This window comes from Crinia signifera, chromosome 1, assembly GCF_055691185.1.
Source record: "Crinia signifera chromosome 1, ASM5569118v1, whole genome shotgun sequence".
NCBI classification, from domain to species: Eukaryota; Metazoa; Chordata; class Amphibia; order Anura; family Myobatrachidae; genus Crinia; species Crinia signifera.
This window is the reverse complement of record NC_139217.1, coordinates 308,263,893-308,287,631: the sequence shown is the minus strand read 5'-3', so window position 1 is coordinate 308,287,631 and position 23,739 is coordinate 308,263,893. Positions and strand designations below refer to the sequence as shown.

Genomic DNA, 23,739 nt, shown 5'->3' with positions numbered 1-23,739 from the left:
TCAAATAGGGTTGAGGTTACCTAAAGGATAAAAACGGGTCAGAGTAGACGGGCCATGTGGTTCTTATCTGCCACCATGTTTTATATAAGTTTATGAAATAATACTGAGACGTTAGGTGCCCATACACTAGTAAGATTTATCTTCAGATCTGGCTGTTTGAACCAAAAACATGGTTATGGATGAGTGACAGTTTGTCAGTTTTCCAGCATTTCTAAGCAAATGGTCAACTGTCATTTGCTCTCATCCATAACCAGTGCTATTTTTGTAAGAAAATAGGTTCAGAAAGTGGGCGGTGATGTGGGAGGAGCTAAAAACGGGACGGGGCATTACGGTTAAAAAAAAACATATAATTCCTCCCAACAGTAGCAGTAACATAACAATCCCCAGCAGCAAAGTGGAGAATATACGCCAAAGGCGCGCGCCCAAAAAACAGGGGTGTAGCCTCACTGCAAGGGGCACAGCATTACAGGAAAAGACTACTTTATAATGCGGTTTTGCAAATATATATACATATGCCACACACCGTAACGTTTATTATACATATGCCACACACCATAATGCTCCATTATACATATGCCACACACCATAATGCTCCATTATACATATGCCACACACCGCAATGCCCATTATACATATTCCACACATCATGATGCCCATTATACATATGTCACACACTGTGATGGCCATTATACATATGCCACACACAGTGTTGGCCATTATACATATGCCACACACAGAGATGCCCATTATACATACGCCACACACCGTGATACTCCATTATACATACGCCACACACCGTGATGCTTCATTATACATATGCCACACACCGTGATGCCCATTACACATGTCCCACACCGTGATGGCCATTATACATATGCCACACACAGTGATGGCCATTATACATATGCCACACACAGAGATGTCCATTATACATATGCCACACACCGTGATGCTCCATTATACATATGCCACACACCGTGATGCTCCATTATACATATGCCACACACAGATGCCCATTATACATATGCCACACACAGTGATGGCCATTATACATATGCCACACACAGAGATGCCCATTATACATATGCCACACACCGTGATGCTCCATTATACATATGCCACACACCGTGATGCTCCATTATACATATGCCACACACAGTGATGCCCATTACACATATGTCCCACACCGTGATGGCCATTATACATATGCCACACACAGTGATGCCCATTATACATATGCCACACACAGTGATGCCCATTATACATATGCCACACACAGAGATGCCCATTATACATATGCCACACACCGTGATGCTCCATTATACATATGCCACACACCGTGATGCTCCATTATACATATGCCACACACCGTGATGCCCATTACACATATGTCCCACACCGTGATGGCCATTATACATATGCCACACACAGTGATGCCCATTATACATATGCCACACACAGAGATGCCCATTATACATATGCCCCACACAGAGATGCCCATTATACATATGCCCCACACCGTGAAATAATCCCAGTGGTACAGCTGTAATTACACGCCATCCCTGAACCCCACTCCCTGGCCGGGCCTCCTGCTGCCCCCATCTCTTACCGCAATCACGTTCACAAAGGTGGTCTTACCGGAGTACTGCAGCCCCACCAGGGTCAGCTCCATCTCCTCCTTCCAGAACAGGGGTTGCCAGGGGTTCTTGCTCGTTGCCAAGGGGGGTTAATGCTCATTGCCAGGGGTTCTTGCTTGTTGCCAATGGGGGGGGGGGGGGGGGGGTTTAATGTCCATTGCCATAGGTTGCTTATTCATTCAAGGGGTTAATATTTTTTGCTCGTTGCCAAGGGGAGTTATATTCCATTGCCAGGGGTTCCAGCTCGTTGCCAAGGGGTTAATACTGTATGTGCCCACCCGCCCGTCAGCTGCTGCTTCTGCCCCTGCCTTACCCTGTCTTCCCCTGCGCACAGAGAGACCGACACTAGAAGTCATTTTTCACATCCAGCGTCTGACAGGAAGCACAGCTCTGCAGCGTTACCAGGAAGTCGCAGAGCTGTTCTACCTGTCAGACGCTAGAGGTGAACTATGACTTCTAGCGTCTGTCTCTGTGTGTGCAGGGAAAGGAAGTCAAGGGCAGCCGGAGCTGACGGTGGGTGTCCTGATACATGGGGCGGGCGGACACTGACAGGGAGTGGGGAGCAGGGAGCGTGCAGGCTATGCGGGGCGGCCTGGAGCAGGTTCCGGAACGCCGTTCCTGATGACATCATTTTTAATTTGAGCTTCAGGAACGGCGTTCCGGGCCGTTCCGGCTGAAAAATAGCCCTGTCCATAACCATGTATTTGTTCCAACCAGACAGATCTGCAGATAAATCTGCTAGTGTATGGCCACCCTTAGGTGATCATCTTTCCACTCTTCTGATAATCTCACCCCCACAATTTCTCTATCTATTGATAGCACAACTCTCTCCTCTATCTCTCCAGTATGTTATCCTCACTCCTCTTCAAACCACACAATCAGTAACTCTCACAATACTGCCATTTCCATTTAAAAAATCTCACCCTTTTTCACCTTGGAGACCCTTATCCACTCACTGGTCATCTCCAGATTGGACTACTGTAATCTCCTATCTGGCTTCCCTGACAAATACCTCTATCCACTCCACTTTATCCTCAATTATGCTGCACAGCTCATCTTCTTCTCCAGATATACTATGTCCACCTCCCCTCAGCCATAAGCTATAAACTGTCTCCCATTCCCCTTCTATATCCTATTCAAGCTTCTCACACTCACTTACAAATCCCTCACCCCTTCCTCTCCTGTTTACAACATAAGTGATAATATGGATCAGGGGCTTAGCGAGGGCAGAGCCGGAAGAGCACGAGCTACGGGCGCCGAAAGATCACAGGGTGCCAGAGCCATGCACCACAAACTCTGCCGTCTGCCCAGCTCCCCCACTCCCCCGCCACACCTGCCAACTCCTGAGTCCTGACTCATGCGCCACCTGGCCGTGGCTTACAATATCAGCTGTGTGAGCCATGGCCTAGCGGCACAGAAGTCAGGACACAACTTCAAGTCTCATGCTGGACTGCGAGCCAATAGGCGCTTGCGGTCCAGCAGCCAATCAGGAGCAGCATTGGTGGCTGCTGTACTGTGAGTGCCTATTGGCTAGCGGCCCAATGGGATACTTGAAAATAGTGGCAGACAGGCAGGCAATGCACCGCTCTCTCTGCACGGCTGTTGGAGCGTGCTACAGCAGGATTTCACTCTCCCTTTAGCGAAACATGCCATTGCTCCGAGCACTGTGGAACCTAGCTACACCACTGATATGGATCATACAGTTACAAATAAAGTTGCTATATACAACAACAATATAGCAGCAGTAGTGACATATAATAATAAGTCAAAAATAGCTAATAAACAACATAAGTGATAATATGAATCATACAATGTTACAAATAAAGTTGCTATATACAACAACAATATACAGTAGCAGCAATAGTGAAATATAATAATAAGTAAAAAATAGCTAATAAACAACATACTATAAGGGATAATATTATTATCATTTATATAGTTGTTTATTAGCTATTGCTGACTTATTATTATATTTCACTATTGCTGCTATATTGTTGTTGTATATAGCAACTTTACTTGTAACATTGTATGATCCGAGTAGGATGCGTCCTCTCACAATAGGTGTGAATAATGATGTCACCCACTGTGTTTGATTGCGCCAGGAGTAGGGAGGCCAATCCCGGGATCGGGATCGGCGGGATCCCGGGATTTTGGCCTAAAAATGGCGGGATTTGAATCCCGGGATTGACCCTTCCAATCCCGGGATTGCGGGATTCGTACCTGATTGTAAAAAAAACAGCAGACGGCTGTTTGGAACAGTGTCTGTGTGTGCTGTAGCGGTGTGACGGTGGCCGGGCTACGCAGCGTGACCCCTGACATCACACCACGCTGCACAGCCCGGCCGCCGTCATGCCACTGCAGCACAGTAGCACACTGTTCTGAATTGTTCGCCTGGCCGCCCGCCCGCTGAGGCTCCCAGCCGCCCGCCCGCTGAGCAGCAACTAGCCGCCCGCTGAGGAGCTCTGTGCCGCCCGCCCGCTGAGGACCTCCTAGCCGCCCGCCCGCCCGCTGAGCAGCACCTAGCCGCCCGCTCGCCCACTGAGCAGCTCCCAGCCAAGCTGAGTAGCTCCCAGCCGCATGCCCGCTGAAGATGGTCCTGCTACTGCCTGTCACCACCATCATGTAAGTGACAGCGCAGTGCAGGGCAGGAGGGATAGTGGGGATTAGTCTGCCGTGTCGGGACGTGTTTTTTTTTAACCATGGAGGCCAATCCCGGGATCCCGGGAATCCCGGGATTGAGCATTTTTCAATCCCGAATCCCGGGATTGGAAAAATGCCCCGGGATTGGCCTCCCTAGCCAGGAGGTTACACCAGGTGTGTAATCAAGCACCCGACACCTAGATATTTAAGGATATTATACAGCTGTGTTGTGTGAGCCTGATGATAATGCTACACTGAGAATTGAAACGTTGCTGTGATCAAAACTGACTTTCTTTTGGACGGAGTGCTGCTATGTAGTGCAATTAAATATATATGTTTGTTCCATCCTAAAAATTAAACTACGGTCCAGAGGTTCAGCAAAACCTTTGTGAACCTTTGATTATTGATGAATAATAGGACTATAATTATAAGACAGTAATACAAAGTCAAACACTAAAAACTGAATTTGTAAATAAATATTGTACCTCGACAATATTTTTCCCCGGCTGCATTAAAAGTTCCTGGTGGACATCTCCCATAGCATTCACCATCATAAAGGAATAAATTGGGGTTGGCACATTTGTCACAGTCAGCAGAATCAGGACCATTGCATTGTGCACACATGGCATGACAAGGCATGCAGGTATAATCTTCACCATAGTATCCGTCAGGGCATGAGCTCAAACATTTGTTTTCATGGAGTAAATAATTTGGCATGCAATCTAGGAAAGAATACAGACAAGTAAATATGTTCTGTTTACAGCAGCTATACAACTATCATTTTCACGATTACAGTACAAATGGGAGGGTTCCTGTGTGAATGGGTATACAATGGACGAATACAGTACAAATGGGAGGGTGCCTGTGTGAATGGGTATACAATGGATGAATACAGTACAAATGGGAGGGTGCCTGTGTGAATGGGTATACAATGGATGAATACAGTACAAATGGGAGGGTGCCTGTGTGAATGGGTATACAATGGACGAATACAGTACAAATGGGAGGGTGCCTGTGTGAATGGGTATACAATGGATGAATACAGTACAAATGGGAGGGTGCCTGTGTGAATGGGTATACAATGGATGAATACAGTACAAATGGGAGGGTGCCTGTGCGAATGGGTATACAATGGATGAATACAGTACAAATGGGAGGGTGCCTGTGTGAATGGGTATACAATGGACGAATACAGTACAAATGGGAGGGTGCCTGTGTGAATGGGTATACAATGGACGAATACAGTACAAATGGGAGGGTGCCTGTGTGAATGGGTATACAATGGATGAATACAGTACAAATGGGAGGGTGCCTGTGTGAATGGGTATACAATGGATGAATACAGTACAAATGGGAGGGTGCCTGTGCGAATGGGTATACAATGGATGAATACAGAACAAATGGGAGGGTGCCTGTATGAATGGGTATACAATGGACGAATACAGTACAAATGGGAGGGTGCCTGTGTGAATGGGTATACAATGGACGAATACAGTACAAATGGGAGGGTGCCTGTGTGAATGGGTATACAATGGACGAATACAGTACAAATGGGAGGGTGCCTGTGTGAATGGGTATACAATGGAGGAATACAGTACAAATGGGAGGGTGCCTGTGTGAATGGGTATACAATGTTCGAATACAGTATAAATGGGAGGGTGCCTGTGTGAATGGGTATACAATGGACGAATACAATACAATTGGGAGGGTGCCTGTGTGAATGAGTATACAATGGACGAATACAGTACAATTAGGAGGGTGTCTATGTGAATTGGTATACAATGGACGAATAGCTCACCAACTAATCTATTGCATTCTCCCTCTATGGGGTTCGTGGACCCCCACAAGGGAGAATAGCCCCTGCCAGTCAGGATCCTGACTGTCAGGGTTTTAACAGTCAGGATTCCGACGTTGGTATAATGACCATCGGAAACATGTCTGGAGGCCATCCAGCACCCGCCACCATAGCTACTTCCTGCTTTAATTGCCACAACCTCCCCAAAGCCATAGTCTAGCTTAGCACGCCAGGGTATACTGTATGTAATGAAAATAGAGGTCAACTGCAAAAATATTTAAAGCCTGCCTATTATAATAACACATTTTTGTTAATATATATAGCAATATATTCTTTATAAAATAGGAATACTGGTATAGTACCTATACAGGTTTTTTCATCCACACACGTCAGACAGTACATAGGACAGCTCTTGCAGACACCACTAACGTTTGTATAAGTGGCCGAGCAGGTACTTTTACACATATTTTTCTCCAATACTTTTGGTGCCTGGCATGACAAGCAGTAATCAGCACTTCCATCACAAGTATTGCACTCTTCACTGCATTTTGAGCAAGCCTGCCCCAAGCCAAAGGTACCCCTGTGCCAGGCATGATGGGAAAACATTGTCGTTAGAAGGACATAACAATAATAAAATGAAAACCTATAGCAATAAAGCTAAAAAAAAAAATAATGTACATCGTCTCCTACAGATATATGTCTCACACAAACTAGGACAGGTATGTCCAAACTGTGGCCATCCAGCTTTTGTGAAACTACACACCCCAGCATGTCTTGCCATAATTTTAGTATTCACTTATAGCAAAACTGTGGCAAGGCATGATGGGACTTGTAGTTTCACAACAGCTGGAGGGCCATCGTTTGGACACACCCCAAATGTTCTGAAGTGTCTCCACTCCAGGCTTCTCCCAGACAGGATACTATAGAAACAGGCAAGTATCTGTAAGTTTAATGTTTTCAGTGCTGTATGTAATGAAAAACACCTCATAATGCTTTCTACTTCTTTCATTTAGGAAAATTATGATTAAGATTTGCTTTTGATTGCTTTCCTGGCAAGACAGAGTGATCACTGGCATATGTAATGGGTGCAGTGTGTGGGGTACATTTTGGTAAATAAAAAACAGATACCCTAGTGATAGGAATTGTGAATATATTCATCTAATAGTTTTTGTTTTGTGTCTATTCAATTCAACCTAAATAGTAAACTTCCACATTTTGGACATTTAGGGGGGAATTTAGTGAGATCGAATGGGTACGAAATTGAATGCCCCGATTTGTACCCATTCTATGTAAAATTAATCCGTTAAATGGTGTACAGCTGATTTACTATCAGTTGAATTCTGCTGAATTTTGCAAATGGCAATTTCAGCCAAATTCAGCTATATGAATGAATACGTCATCAATAGAACCATATATGGCCATAGAGTTCTATCTGATTGGCTATTTACTATTATTCGTATTGCTGAATTCAGCAGAAACGGAAAATACTCCTCATTTTCCAGGCACATTTGGCTGGCTGGTCCCTGCAGGCTTCTCTGTGTAAAAAATAGAAATAAAAAAATTATTTAAATAAATGGCGTGGCCTCCCCAACGAGCATTACTAGACCCGGACTCTTTGAACTGATTCTGGTTGCAGAAATATTGGGGCGAAAAAATTAAATAAGGTTCCCCGGTATTTCTATAACCAGTACCGCTCTTTTGGACTGGTCCTGGATCAAAAAATATGGGGGACAAAAAATAGGAGTCCACTGTATTTTTATAACCAGCACTGGGCTCCAACAGCCAGCGGCGCCATGTCACAGCCAGGGAAACTTTGTATAAGTTCACAGGACCAAAACATGATATTGTGGCTGGTCAGCCCAGGCCGGGTGGCTGTAGGGATTGCCCCCCCCCCAATAACCGCCCCCTGCAGGGGCTCCCATGGCCCGTGCTGAAGCCTGGGGCTGTCCCCAGTGCTCCTGGGTAGTGGAAGCCAGGCTGATGTTGTGAAAATAAATGGTCAAAACAGAAGAAACATATGTATTGGGTTTTGTAATAGAACTACAAGACCCAGCAAGCCTCCCCAGCATGCTGGGACTTGTAGAACCACACGAGAAAAGAATAAGCCATGCCACTGATTGTAAACATTTAGAATAAAATGTAAACATTTTATTTTAAGAAGTCATAGCGCCATGCCTGTAGTCACAGCATGATAAAAAAATGTAAAATAATAAATAAAAACATTTGGTTTAAAACAAGCTGGTTAAATCAACCAACTCTGGTCATAGTACATCATCATAATTGAATGAAACAATTGTGATCATCTTACTGTGGACACGCCTTATAGCATCTCCCGTTATGTAGGTAGTCGTGTAGGCACTTCAGACATCCATTATCTGAGCAGATCTTACAGTCGTCTGAACATTTCTCACATCGTTTGTCTAGTTCATTACGGAACGTTCTTTCGGGACATGAAATAACACAGTTTTCTTCATATAGATATTTTTCTGTAAGAGCAGTAGACATAGCACAGTTTGATACGGAAACAGGTTGAGTAGTCGACTTTAGCAACCAATCAAATTCTAGCTTTTATAGAATGCACATGATAAATATGACATTGCCGGATGTCAGCTGCCCGCCCAGATCCCTGCTTTTGCACGAAGAAATGCCCGTGTGGTCTGAGGTTGCGGGAGCTGCCTGACCACTCGGTCCTGCATTCGATGGTCTGCGACCATCGAATGATGGGGGAGGTTCCCTGAGGTGGAGGAGGTGTATTCATGAGAAATACACTTGCGGTTCGTTCGGACAGCTTCTTACCGCATTCGGACGGAGTGAGCGATCCGTGCGAGAGGCGGGGTTTAGGACGCACGGTCCTGGCCGCATATTCGGCTCCGTCCGCACAGACCAGAATAAGGCCTAAAGTGGCAAGGTCTGACGAGGAAGTCCACAAACAACACTGATAATGGCCACAAATGGCTTTTACTTTGCAGTCTGTCTGTGAATCAGAAGCAGTCCATAGGATCACCAACACAGGCAGGCTGGCTCTGAGACAGATAGAAGTGAATCAGCAGAAGCAGCAGGGTAGAGCCGGCCCCAACCCAGCCCATACCAGTAACAGTGGAGCTTATATGATAGTGATGGGACATCGAATAGCGCAGCACTACGCAAAGCCGTCCACAAAGCAGATGAGGGGCTTTCTTACCGATGATGCGGGAGTGCGCATCACTGCTCACCACTCACTGCTGGGCCGTACACACTGGGGTTTTGAGCAGCTTTCAGCTCAAAATCGCCCAGTGTGTATGGGCCTTTAGCCATTTGGAAATCTAACAGACACTGAAAGTGGTTTTCTTACAAGTATTCTTACAGACTGCAAGAAAAGAGACAGATGCAGCAGAATGTGTGGGAATACATGTGTGAACTCACCTGGGGGACATGAAGTACACGCAGTAGCAGAACCATTACAGGTCTTACAGGAGACATCACACTCATGGATTTTCACATCAGCTTGTGGGAAAAAAGAACAACCATTTAAATACGTTTTCTATAACACATGCCAGCCATTGCTATGAGAAATATTTTTATTAAGATTTCTGTAATTTGCTTAACCCTTCTCATCAGTGTGGAGTAACATTAACTTTATTTTACCAAAATAGAAAAATATTCTTTACAGATCTGGACTTTAACAGTTGGAGCATTCATGATACTGAAATGAAAAAAAAAAAATATATAATCTGGGACATAATGCCTAATTCAGACCTGATCACAGGGCAAATTTGTTCTCAAAATGGACAAAACCATGTGATTGCAGGTGGGGCAGATGTAACCCGTGCAGAGAGAGTTAGATTTGGGTGGGGTGTGGTCAAACTGAAATCTAAAGTGCAGTGTAAGAATAAAGCAGTCAGTATTTACCCTGCACAGAAACACTATAACTCCCCCAAGTCTAACTCTCTCAGCACATGTTACATCTGCCCCACCTGCAGTGCACATGGTTTTGCCCCTTTTGAGAACAATTTTGCCCTGCAATCAGGTTTGGATTAGGCCCCTACAGTAACTGCTGGCATGTAACAACAAGGGGAATGGGATCATTTGGTCTACAGCTAGTTGGTCGACACCGTTAGATCGACATGGTTCTAGGTCGACGTGGCTTTAGGTCAACAGGTCATTAGGTCGACACAAGCATTAGGTCGACATGGTCTAGGTCAGGGGTGGGGAACCTTTTTGGTGCCAAGGGCCGTTTGTATGGGGAAAAAAATCCTTTGGGGGCCATAAGTTAAAATTTCTCTTACAAATTGTCCTGCTGCAGCCGCCCCATGCTCCGGCTGCTGCCATTGAATAGGACTGACAGTCTCCGGCTGCTGTTGATTAAGAGGAATCTCGCGAGAACTACCGACCTCTCGCAAGAAGTCCCCTGTACTTGACTCCTGGCAAAGCCCTCGGGCAGGTGGGAGGTTCCCCGCCCCTGGTCTAGGTCAACAGTCAAAAGGTCGACATGGGTTTTTTCACATTTTTTTACCCGAATGTTGGCACAGTCAACATGGACACTGACACTCGCTGCGCTCGCCATGGTTCGGGCAATATTTTATTCTCCCACCACACCCTAGTGGATGGTAGGGCATGAATTACCACCTGTTGGCACATGTCAGCTCCAAAAACAGTCAAAAACCCATGTCGACCTATTGACTGTCGACCTAGACCATGTCAACCTAATAATTGTGTCGACCTAATGAACTGTCGACCTTAAAGCCATGTCGACCTAGAAACTTGTCGACCTAATGGTGTTGACCTAATGCTTGTCGACCATCATGCTGTAGACCAAATGACCGTATCACCAACAAGGATGCTGGGTACTTATGTAGTAGCCGGGCGCCCACTAAGCAAATAGCTTAGCGGGTGATTCTGTGTAAGAAAATCGCATTGCATGCCATTTTTGCATGCGATCGAATGCGATACAATGCGATCCGGTTTACCTATGTAATTTATTCACTGCTCTTTTTTTACCCCCGGGCGGTGCGATCGCATCGCACGAGATCGCATTGCACCACAAAATCGTATGCAATCGCATGCGATTTTATAGGGTGCAATGCCATTGACTTTGGTATACATTTGTATGAGATGCATACAAGTGTACAGAGTAAGATTATACTAGTGTGCCAAGCGTAGTGGCAAATTTATCAGGTGTCCATGTCAAAGTATATTGACGCAGACAACAAAAAACCTGAAATTGCATGTTGACCTTTTTCATATGGACATATTGCTTGTGTCGACTGTTCAACCCTGTCATACTGGACACATCGTTTGGTACTTGTTTCCTAGAACGGCGCCCACGATTTTGATCTTAGGCATCGCAAGGAAAAAAAAAACGCAGCGCTTCGGGTTGACGTTGATCGTGGGGTGGCGTTAACAATTGGGGGGGCCATTTCACACTTCAGGGTGGCTATTTGGGGTCTGTGGGCGATTTATCATAGGGGCAGATGTATCATAGCAGCGCTTATCGCGCCGCTATGATACTTCCTGCTTCGCCTCAATAGCGAGGCGAAGCAGGAAGGGACATCGACAAGATGTATTAACATCTTGTCTGCCGAAGCGGGGGAGCGTTAACTCCCCCCTTCGGCGATGTCCCTTTCTGAAGATAGCGCATCAGTTAATACTGATGCGCTATCTCCTGTCCCCCGGCCGGCAGCACTGGTCATGCGCGGGATCTCGCTGTTCACGCGAGATCCCCAGCGCAGCCCAGACCTAACAGCAGGGACAGCGCTGTCCCTGCTGTTTAGATAGGGCTTCGCCAGCCTGATGCTGGCGAAGCCAAACCCGGCTTCGTGCGGAACGGTCAGCGATGCTGACCGTTCATACATTTGGCCTGCTATCATTTTGATAGCAGCGCCAATATGGACAGGGGCGCATAGCGCCCCTGTCCAATACCGCACGCTAGCTCCATCATACATGGGGGAGAAGCGGTATCAGTGCACATAACGTGCGCTAATACCCCTTCTCCCCCATACCGACCGTTCATACATCTGCCCCATTGTTCCCTATGTGAAATCGGGTCAATTGGGCCATTTAACATTGTTCCCTATGTAAAATCGGTAATCGCGTCGGTCGCATCGCATGCGATTTTTTTAGCCGCATGCGATGCGACCGACGCGATTTACATTTTACCATGCATTTCTATGTCAAATCGCATTGGTCGCATCGCATGCCATTATAATGGCATGCGATGTACATGCGATGCCCGTGATGGGCGCCGTTCTAGGAAACAAGTACCCATCGTTTTTATGTCGACCAATAGTGGTCAACCTGTTAACTGTCGACCTTCTTAATGTCGACCCTATGACCTTTACCCCATGAATACTTTGCGATCCCCCTATAATACACAAAAACTTTGCATGGTTTTATAAAGCACAAAAATCCACAGGTCAGTATAAAATACAATGGTGTGAATGAGGCCATTGATAATTCAACATGTTTAAAGTGCTCTAGTTTAAATTTTGTATAAGGGTCAGATGCCTTCAGTTGTTCCTTTATCACCCTCCACTTTATCACTTGTTAAGGCATAATACATTTGGCCCATTACATCCTCGGCTTTGAGCAGGGACATGCAGCGGCACAGGGGCTAAAGTGGTCCGGAATGGCTTTGCCTGGCTGCTAGACACTGGGTAACAGCTGCCTTTGGGATAAGCTTTGTGAGGGACCAGAAAGGTAAGGGAAAAGAAATGTGAGGCACAAAATGCATGAGGGACAAGACGGATGAGGGAATAGATGCATGAGGGACAAGATGCTTGAGGAATGAGAAGAAGAGATGCATAAGGGACAAGAAGGGTAAGGGACAAGATACGTGAGAGACAAAATGCATAAGGGACAAGAAAGGTGAGGCACAAAATGCCTGAGAGACAAGAAGAGTGAGGGAATAGATGCATGAGGGACAAGATGTGTGAGGAATGATAGGCTGAGGGTAGAGATGCATGAGGGACAAGATGCGTGAGGGACAAGATGGTTGAGGGACAAGATGGTTGAGGGGCAAGGTGCCTGTTGGATGAGAAGGGGGGGGGGAGATGCGTGGGGGGTGAGATGCGTGAGGGATGAAATGCATGTGGGACGAGATACGTAAGGTATAATATGCAAGGAGGAGAAGAGTGAGGGAATAGAAGGGTGAGGAACAAGATTCGTGAGTAGGGAAGCCAATTCTGGGATTGAAAAATGCTCAAACCTGGGATTCCCAGGATTTCGGGAATCCCGGGATAGCTGCTCCCCTAGTACTGTGAAAGCTGCCCCCTTAGTGCTAATTCAGGAGTTGTGTTGGTGATTGTCTCACCTTTAAAAGCCATAATGTAGTTGGCAGGTGTGAAAACAAGCACATGTTCATTTTACTTATGATGTGTTCTCAGTTGCCAGGTTCTTAAGAGACTATTGTTAGTGTAGGACTTGCAGTGAAATGGGGTTCCTTGGGAATGGGTTGAAAGCTTAAATGCATTGATCAATTCATGAACTAAACCCACATTTTTTATTTATTTATTTATTTGATTGTTTGTATATTAAGGTGAGTTAGTTTATTATGGTGAGTGTTATGCCCCCTGTATCTGTATACTTATTAGAGCATGTATATATATGGAGTACAGATGTAAGATGGACTACTAAAACAAAGGTCTGTTCTCGATATAGATTTATTGAACTTTGTAAGCACTGTTTGGTTGTCCTGAAGAAGGGGTGAATTCCCCGAAACATGTAGACAATACATTTTCACGATTGTTTCACCAATTGAAGTCTCAGAGTGCCGCCTCTATGCATTTTACATTGTAATTTCATTGTGTTATATTTTACAACATTCATGATTGAAAATGATCTATGTGTATAATAAATGTATATTATTAATTGTAAATGATTAAATAATTTAGTAGCTACATTTGTGTGTGCGCAAAGTGACCCTGATTCTTTACAATTAATGCAGAAACCCAGTTTACTGTATACACTTTCTGTTGGTTCATTTATAGACCTCTATGTATGCTCCCACAGGTGTATTTTTAGTTTTTGGTAGCTGAATTTAAATATAGATTCTATCTAGTTTCACATCGACACGTAAATAGCGTCTGAGTAGCTTATTTGCTTCTCCAGATATTATTTAAATACAAACTCCACAAAATTAATCTCGTACTGCATTGGCTTTAAATCATTTAGCATTTTGGTGTCTGTCGTCCACTAGGTGGCAGCATAATCCCATCCTATGTAATATTCTAGTGGTATTCAATTTGTTTCACTTCATGATGATAGTTTATACTGTGGACAAACATACATCATTTTAGATTTTAATCTCAGCTCTCTAAAGTAAATTATGATGAGAGTGGTGAATTAGGTTGCGTGAGAAAGAAATGAGTCTTCCCCTCAAGAAAAAAATGTGATTACTTAAATATTGTTTCTTTTATGAATTCTGCAGGAAAGAATATATTAAGAGTGGAAATTACCAGGTGTGGGTTGTGTGATTTTAATTATATATTTTTATATATATTTAAATATATATGGTCGGGTCCCCAATCTGCGCTCAGATTTACTCAGGGCAGCACCTCTGAAGGATCCCCCTGTTCAGGGGCTGGCTGGCAACTTTTAGCCTAGGGGGCAAGTCCAGAGCACTGGCCCATAATCAGCCAAGTCACCGTCGGAAGGAATGCTTTTGCGCGCCGTAGGCGCGCCGAAAAATTAGGGGCGTGGCCTATCATAAGGGGCGTTGCCTGTACCATGATTGTATTGTGTACCTGCAGATTGCACATTTTAGCGAACCTTGTAATACCCATTACACATAAAGCCACATGCCGTAATGCCAATTACACATTATGCTGAACACCATGATGCCAGTTACACATTACGCCCAAACACTGCGATGCTAATTACTCAATACACCGCACACTGTGATGCTAATTACACATTATGCTGCACACCTTGATGCCCATTACACCCCATACTGTGATGGCAATTACCCAATGCTCCCCACACCGTAATGTCCATTACGCCCCATACCATGATGCCCATTACACCGCACAATGTGATGTCCACAGTGCCAGATATGCCCCCACAGTGCAAGATATTCCGCCACAGTACCAAATACACATATGCCCCCACAGTGCCAGACACAAATGCCGCCACAGTGCCAGATATTCTGCCACAGTGCCAAATACGCATATTCCTCCACAGTGCCAGATATGCCCCCAGAGTGCCAGAGACACATATGCCCCCACAGTGCCAGAGACACATATGCCCCCACAGTGCCAGAGACACATATTCCCCCACAGTGCCAAAGACACATATGCCCCCACAGTGCCAGAGACACATATGCCCCCACAGTGCCAGAGACACATATGCCCCCTCAGTGCCAGAGACACATATGCCCCCTCAGTGCCAAAGACACATATGCCCCCACAGTGCCAGATATGCCCCCACAGTGCCAGAGACACATATGCCCCCACAGTGCCAGAGACACATATGCCCCCACAGTGCCAAATACACATATGCCCCCACAGTGCCAAATACACATATGCCCCCACAGTGCCAGACACATATGCCCCCACAGTGCCAGATACACATATGTCCCCACAGTGCCAGATACACATATGCCCCCACAGTGCCAGATACACATATGCCCCCACAGTGCCAGATATGCCCCCACAGTGCCAAATACACATATGCCCCACAGTGCCAGATACACATATGCCCCCACAGTGCCAAATACACATATGCCCCCACAGTGCCAAATACACATATGCCCCCACAGTGCCAAATACACATATGCCCCACTGTGCCAGATACACATATGCCCCCACAGTGCCAAATACATATATGCCCCCACAGTGCCAGATATGCCCCCCACAGTGCCAGATACACATATGCCCCCACACAGTGCCAGATATGCCCCCACACAGTGCCAGATATGCCCCCACACAGTGCCAGATATGCCCCCCACAGTGACAGAAACACATATGCTGGGGTGAGGGAGGGGGGGGGGGGGAGAGCGCTTACCCACTCGCTAGCTGCGGGCCGTGCTGCGGCTGGATCAGCTTCTCCAGCCCTCCTGCGCTGGCCGCGGCTTCCAGAACACGGCCGCGGCTACAGGAAAATGGCCGCCGGCCTCCTGCACTGAGAACATGTCCTCAGTGCAGGGGGCCGGCGGCCATTTTCCTGTAGCCGCGGCCGTGTTCTGTAAGCCGCGGCCAGTGCAGGAGGGCTGGAGAAGCTGATCCAGCCGCAGCACGGCCCGCAGCCAGTGGGTGGGTAAGCGGCCCGGGGGGCATATGGCACTCTGCCCCCCGGCCCAGCCCGCCCCTGCGCCCTGTTAGACGCAATCCAGTAATTAGATATGAAAAAGAAAGAAAGGTTTCAGAGGGCACTGCTGCTGTATTCAAGGATATTAATACATAGCTTTAAAAAAACATAAAAAAAATGACCTTCGGGCATAACAATGTGTGTACAACTCTCAGCCGCACCACCTACTGATGAACGGGAATGGAGAGGACGCTGAGCAGGCACCTGCAGCTGGGACCCCCCTGGTCAGTAGCCACACGTCCTGCTCCCACAGCCACGGCTCTTTTTTAAGTGTTATCCCCCCGCCAGCCCCCTCCTCCCACCACCCGCAGCAGCACAGACACCCTGTATGTGAGCAGCCCCAGTGCCCGACACACCGCACACCTGCGGGAGCCGCACACCTGTCACAGCTGATCTCCTCACTGCCCCGGAGATGCTGCTGGACGCTGGCCCGCAGTTCCCCGCCCTGGGTGTGAGCACCTCTATCACGCAGCGGCAGCTGCAGCAGAGATGCAGGAGCTGAGCCTGGCACAGAACAGCTTTGTGGAGCCGGCCAGTGGCGTAACTATAGCACCGCAGCCCCCGCCATCGCGGGGGGGTGGGGGGGGGCGCTGGGCATGTGCGGGCGCCGGGGGCTGCAGTGCTATAGTTAACCCCCCCCCCAATCCCCCGCAGGCTTACCTATCTCGCTGGTCCCGGCGGCTCCGGTCTTCTTCTGAGGACCACCATAAAATGGCCGCCCCCATTAGGCACACAGTGTTCTGAAACTGTCTGCTGTATGGGGGCGGCCATTTTCTGGTGGTCCTCAGCAGAAGAACGGAGCCGCCGGGACCAGCGCGATAGGTAAGGCTGTGGGGGATTGAGGGGGGGTTTGCATGGGTGGCGGGGCGGGGGGTAGGGGTGCTTGGCGGAACGGCGGGGGGGGCGCCAAAAACGTAGCTACGCCACTGGAGCCGGCGCAGATGGGCGCCTTCATGATCAACCTGGGAGGAGGCTCAAATTGTGTAGCCTTATGTAATGGGCATTACGATATGTGTCATTATGTGTAATTGGCATTACAGAATGTGCCTTTATGTGTATTATGGCATTATGGTTTTTTAAAATATGTAATGGGCATTACGGAGTGTAGTATAATGTGCGACAACCCTTTGTGATGCAACACCTTCTTTCCATTAGGCCACACCCCCTTTTGACACGCCGCAGGTGAACCTGTGTGCTCAAAATGGCTGATTTTTGGTCCCAGTCCGGCCCTGCCGGCTGCTGTTCACAGTGGCAGTGAGTGCAGTGGACGGCAGGAGCCAGGAGTCCCCAGAGAAAGGTCCTAAAACGTGATAGAGATGTGACATAATGACGTCACACCGCGCACCAGACATTGAGGAGCCGCTCAGAGCTGCTGCAGACTCGCAACCATTCTGATTAAGGAGCGGCGGGGATCACTCAGTGTTTGGCCATCCGCACGGTAAATAACTAAATATAAAGGGGGGCCCCATACTTAGATTACAATGTGTGGCTGCAGCCGCCCACCTACCGGTAAATAAATAAATAGAGGGGAGGCCCTGGTGTCTCTCTGAGCAGGCTGCAGTACAGTGGTTGCAGCCTATGAAACATTGAGAGCTGAGGCTGGTTAGATTGTTTCTGAGTGCGGGGGGGGGGGTCTGCCTATGTTGTCAGTCCTGGGCCCCTACAATTACTGGTAGCAGCCCTGACTATGGGACAGTCTATAGGGGAAATGGTGAGCCACAGTGAATTTTCACAGAAATTAGAATAAATTCTAGCAATAAGAAAACCAACCGATACCAAAAATATCTTTGAGATATCATCCCAGGAACATAAGTGAGTGGTTGGAGGAGCACCTAGAGAAAGTACCGTACAGTAAGCTCTAGGGTGGCCAATCCTGGGATCGGATTCGGCGACATCCCGGGATTTGACCCCAAAATGTCCGGGATTTCAATTTTGGGATTAGACTGCACATGCGCAGTCTAATGCTGGGCAGCATCTGAGCACCATTTCAGACCCCGGCGTGCGGCCGGCACAGCATGACTTTGTCGTAGGTCACGCTGTGTGGGCCGCACCTTTGCCGCCAGAACCCTCTACCTCCCTATCAACGGTCTCAGTGGTCGATTGCGCTCCCAGCTCTCCTCAGCACTCCAAATGGCCTATTGCCCCTGATGACCTCTCCCGGTGCCCGTCACACCCGCCAACTGCCTCCTCCTATACACTTTTTCCCCAAGTGGGTAACTAGTGGTGCTATGGGGGGCAGTATGTAGAAGCTTTGCCTAGGGTTCCAAAAAGAACTTGCACCAGCCCTGGGTGCACCAGGACCCCTACCAGCCATGCTCCAGCCCTGATTGCCGTCATATGAATTTGTGAACCTGTGTCTGACAGCTATATATATTTTCCATCTAGAGCTATTTTAGCAAGAGATTTGTATGACAATTTAGATATGACATAGATATATACTTGAAAGTGCTTAACTTGCTATTAACTGTAAAAAAAACCTGCCTTAAAACATGTCGGCTATAAAAATTATTGTTTGCTTTTGTAGCTCTAGTAAGCATACAGTGTTGAAGTATGAATGTCCATTGCATTGCATTATGGGTAGAAAGAATGGACATTTGAAGGACAATATGTATTTTGTTACATCGCCCAAAGCAACAGTAGCTGTAGTGGACAGTAACAAAGTGGAAAGACTAAGCCCATAACTATGCAAACAGTAAAATTAAATCTAGTATATGAATTTCTGTATACATTTTTTTTATCTACAATTCCTAATTGTGAACTGTACTGCAAGGGGTTAAATAGCTGTATTGTTGATAGGAACTGCGGTGAGACAAGCTGTAAACTGTCCTCACGAGAGGAGGCATTACAGCAGGATATAATAATTGTGATGGGACATAAATTTTATAGATGTAATTGAATGTGAGCTTTTCAGACCTCAGAGGAATCTCAGGAGACCGACCTGCTCTAAAATATTGTTTTGTGAGCTGTATCTGCACAGATGTACAATTGTCTTATTGGCAAGATCTATTTATTTTTTACAATTTTTGGTTTAATATTATTTTATTCTGCGTAACAATGTGATAATGATGAAGCGCTGTGCCTTCTGGACCACGGCAGTGCTATTTTATGCGAGTGTGGCTCACGTTTCTCTCAAGTAGTGGCATTTGTGAATTATTTAAATGCGTATCTACAGTATCTTCTGAATGGGGTAATACTGTATGTGCTGGTTTCTATTCATTAATTATTTTCCAAACTAGACGTCTGGAAGCTACTACCACAAACTGTCCATATTAGGTGATTACATTGTTGTAAGGGCTGCAACCTCATTGTTAACAACCGTCACTATATATGACTGCACATGTAAAGAAGATATAGACCCAGATGCACTAAGCTTCAAAAGTGATAAAAATGGAAAATGATAAACAACCAACCAATCAGCTCCTGTCTGACATTTTTCAAACCCAGTCTGTAAAATGGCAAATAGGAGCTGATTGGTTGGTTATTTTTCACTCTCCATTTTATCAGTTTTGAAGGTTAGTGCATCTAGCCCATAATGTGGCGCAATGAAGAAAGGCTGAAGTGGATCAATGGAGACGTTGGCCATAGCAACCAATCAACTTAGAGAAAACATTGATCAAGTTAATTATATAAAATTATAGGTAGATGCTGATTGGTTGCTATGGGCAACTTCTTCACTGATCCACTTCCCCACTCACTGCTTGACACTTCAACCCCAGAATGCTCATACTTATTTACTCTCTCCAGGAACATCCAGGAGTCTCCTGAGTCTAAAGCGGCTGTATCAGATGAAACAATTAAGTATTCCAGAGGATGGCTACATGATGCAATTCACACTGGTCCAACTCCCAGCTTTAGTAATGGTAGCACCATGCTCCCAGCACTGCCCACCTGGCAACTCAAGTGCCCCCATACCTCTAAGCTGGTCTTGAGGAGGAGATAGCCAGGAAGTCAGCAAATATGATGTGCATGCAGCCCTTTAAGCAGAGTCTGTTGCACATTGGGCATGCTGTAATTGATGCTCAAAAAAGTTGCATGGTGGAATAGCACATATATGCCTGTATGCTGAATCACACAGATCTTAAAATCCTGGGTGTCCCAGAGCCCTGTGCTGTCCACGCCCCATGAGTGTATAATGTTATGTGGAGAGGGTGGGACCATCATAGCCAAGAATTTCTGGCAATGCCTAACACATTCCCAAAATGGCGTGCCAGAAAAAATGCTAGGAGTGTCAGGGATAACGCTAGGCATGCCTGAGCGTTTTAGGGGTGGGTGTGTGACGCCGGTTCCAGGCTGTATATGGCACTGCCGTGTACGCATCTGGCTACTCTGAGCCTGCAATGACTAGTGCCCATTCAGCTGCGAGTGGATGTGTAGCCGTACACATCCATTTGCACAGCGAGCACATTGATTTGCAAGACGGGATTACTTTCTAGCGGGCAGCCTCTTAACTAAACCCTGTCCGTGCGAATTCACAGCCATGCGATCAGGCCTGAATCTGGCCAATAGTCTGCAGTGTGCATGTCTAAATGGCCTAAGGACACTGTCAGCGGCACTGCAACAGAGATTCCAGGCACCCTGTTTGCCAGTTGTAGGGATTGTGGTACAGGGGCAGTGCCGTCCACAAGCATCTGTGTTCTGTGTGGCTCACCACTCGCACACTCCTATTTATGGCCCTTATAAAATGTACGTGCACAGTTAAAGAGACTGCCACATGTAAAAATCTGGGATTTAGGATGTAGCTCACCAGGGCCAGGGGGCAATACCAGAACTGGCATACCAGGCTATTGCATAGAAGAGGCCCACACCTGTCCAGTCTGTGAAAGAAGAGCTGCACAGCTCATAAATGAAAGATGAATGTGGTGGTGGTGGTGGGTGCATTCCGGAGATAGCACTGAGCCGGGAGCAGCACTGACATTCAGCATGTGGAGAGGAGTTGCATAAAAGGTCTGAGTCTGTAGCGCACATGAGGCAGGCTGACTGGAGGAGCACATTAGCGGGGCATGTTGGGGTTGCACATTAAGGGAGGCAGCTGGAGTGACACATGAGGGGGTAGGTTGTCTGGATGGGCACATGAGGGGGAGGCTGACTGGTGTGACCCATGAGAGAGGGGCTGACTGGGGTAACACATGGGGGCATGGTTGGAGGGACACATTATGGGGAGGGGCTGGCTGGAGGGGTAAATTAGGGGGGCTGTTTGGAGAGACACATGGGGGCTGGCTGGAGTGGCACATTAGGATGGTTCCCAGTGTAATAACACAAAAACTGTGACTTAACACTACTAGATATTGTAGGACAAGTGCATGGTTTATAAACATTGCTGCTTCAGCGATCACACCAATCAAATATGTAATGGAATGACAGCAACCAAAGCTTAGGAGCCATTGTAGGGAAAATATGGAGTAATAAATAATAAAAGTAAGGGAAAGATAATCACACGAGGTAATAGGACTATGGTCGTAAGAGCTTGCAGTGGGCACAGGCATGACATAGATGGCAAAGACATTACGGAAGGAGGAAGGAGCAGCAGGTTAGGATGAGAACTGGATGGCATTGATGAAGAAACAGCCCATTTTGAAGAAAGGGGAGATTCTGATAGGGATAGAACAGTGGAAGGAAGTAATTAATGGGCAGAAAGATGGCATGCATTTGTGGAGTGGAGTGGAGCGGATGGGCAGTAGTGTGAAGGGAAATTAGGTTAGAGGTGCAAATGTGAGAGGACTTTGTACTTGAGTATGAGAAGTTACAATTGGGGTCTGCATTGGAAGGTAAGCCAGTGTAGTGCTTGTAGGAGAGAGGACACAGTCCCATTTAGATATCAAGATGATCCATTTAAAAGCCTTAAGGACAGTCTCGGGCAGAGGTTGTAGTCTAGGAGGCTAGGTATTAGAAGATTACAATACTCCAATGTGGATATGATCAGTGAGTGGATGAAGGTCTTAGCTGCCACCAGGAAGAGAAAGGCTGTTATGTTCATTAGACATCAATCATCATTAACGATGCATGGAGCACACATCATTAACGATATTAAGTGTACTCACTAGATGATATTGTGAATGATATTGCTCAGAAGCCCCTTTCTGAGCGATATTGTTCCCAATATCCTCTAGTTCTGCGGTAGCCAACCCTAGTCCTCGAGAGCTACCAACAGTGCATGTTTTGCAGGTCTCCTCACAGAATCACAAGTGAGCTAATTAGCTCCATCTGTGGATCTTTTAAAATGCGTCAGTGATTAATGAGTGCAGCTGTGCAGCAGCTAGGTTGTCTGAAAAAGTGAACTGTTGGTAGCTCTCGAGGGCTAGCGTTGGCTACCACTGCTCTAGTGTGTATGGGGCTTGAGAACAGAGGGAGAGGTCAGGGGTTCAAAGGTAGATCTGAGTATCATCATTATCATCATAGAGATGATATTGGAGGCCAAAAGAGCTGATGCGCATTAGCCTACCAGTGGAGTAAAGGATTTGTAGGATGAGAAAAGTAAAAGTAGCATAAAGATCAAGAAGAATGAGCAGAGAGGGTTTGGCAGCAGGAATCCAGCCATTAGCGCTATGAATTTCAGCTGACATTGTTTTTTTTTTTAAGTTTTGCAGTATAAAAATATTCAGTGTTTATCTGACCTACCATCCCAGTAGCTTCCTGGCGCCATCTTTGATAACTTTGAATAACTCACACACATCCCTTTTTCAAACTGAAAGTTTGCTTTGCAAGTTGTACATTCCTGGTAGTATGGTCCAAAACACGATTCACAAGTTCTGAAGCAGGAATCACATTCTCTGTCAATATTATCCACGTAAAATCCAAGGCCGCAGTCACTAATGCATGCACCATCTGGAAATATGAATAGGTAAACAGCATTTAGCATAACTGTGTTGTGCACAGAAGTGTTTACATATGGCATGTCAATTGGTTGCCTCAGCACCCATTTTGATCTTCATTAGTCATGCAAATGTCAATAATTTTTCACAGTTTTTTAGAAATGTATATTCCAGCTGACCAAATATTGGTCAAGTTGGTGACTTACTATAAATGTAGTATTAGTAGTATCTGGACTGTCTAGACTTTCTCTACACTGCCCAGAAACCAAAACATCTGTCCAGAATCCAATTAGTAATCCAAGATGGGCAGTTTCTAGAATGTTCTGCTTCCCTTAGCGTGTCCCTTCTGTTGAGACGGTGCACAAGGTAAGGATGGCCATCTTTGGGTTAAAAATGGATTGTCATCATCAATGATGCCACCAGTGGTTCATTTTGATGGCAAGAAATCATTCATTGTGAACCTAATGGGCATCCCTGCTGTGGACAATAACATTCCATTCAGGAAAGGGAAAAGTTTTATTGGGTCACTGGAACTGAAGGGAAAAATATTGGTGTCATCTATGGAAAACTATCAACC

The 23,739-nt window shown here is 46.3% G+C and overlaps 1 protein-coding gene across 1 annotated transcript in view; it reads right to left on the bottom strand.

Moving 5' to 3' along the window:
- LOC146075757 (proprotein convertase subtilisin/kexin type 5-like) overlaps window positions 1-23,739 on the bottom strand; it is a 36,152-nt gene continuing 12,413 nt past the window's right edge. Inside the window, exons 5-10 of the mRNA XM_083185336.1 lie at window positions 22,969-23,175; window positions 9,475-9,555; window positions 8,381-8,558; window positions 6,435-6,652; window positions 4,763-4,999; window positions 1-20 (exon numbers count right to left, since the gene is read on the bottom strand). Of these exons, the coding sequence (XP_083041462.1) occupies window positions 1-20; window positions 4,763-4,999; window positions 6,435-6,652; window positions 8,381-8,558; window positions 9,475-9,555; window positions 22,969-23,175 (941 nt within the window). The remainder of the gene's footprint in view (window positions 21-4,762; window positions 5,000-6,434; window positions 6,653-8,380; window positions 8,559-9,474; window positions 9,556-22,968; window positions 23,176-23,739) is intronic.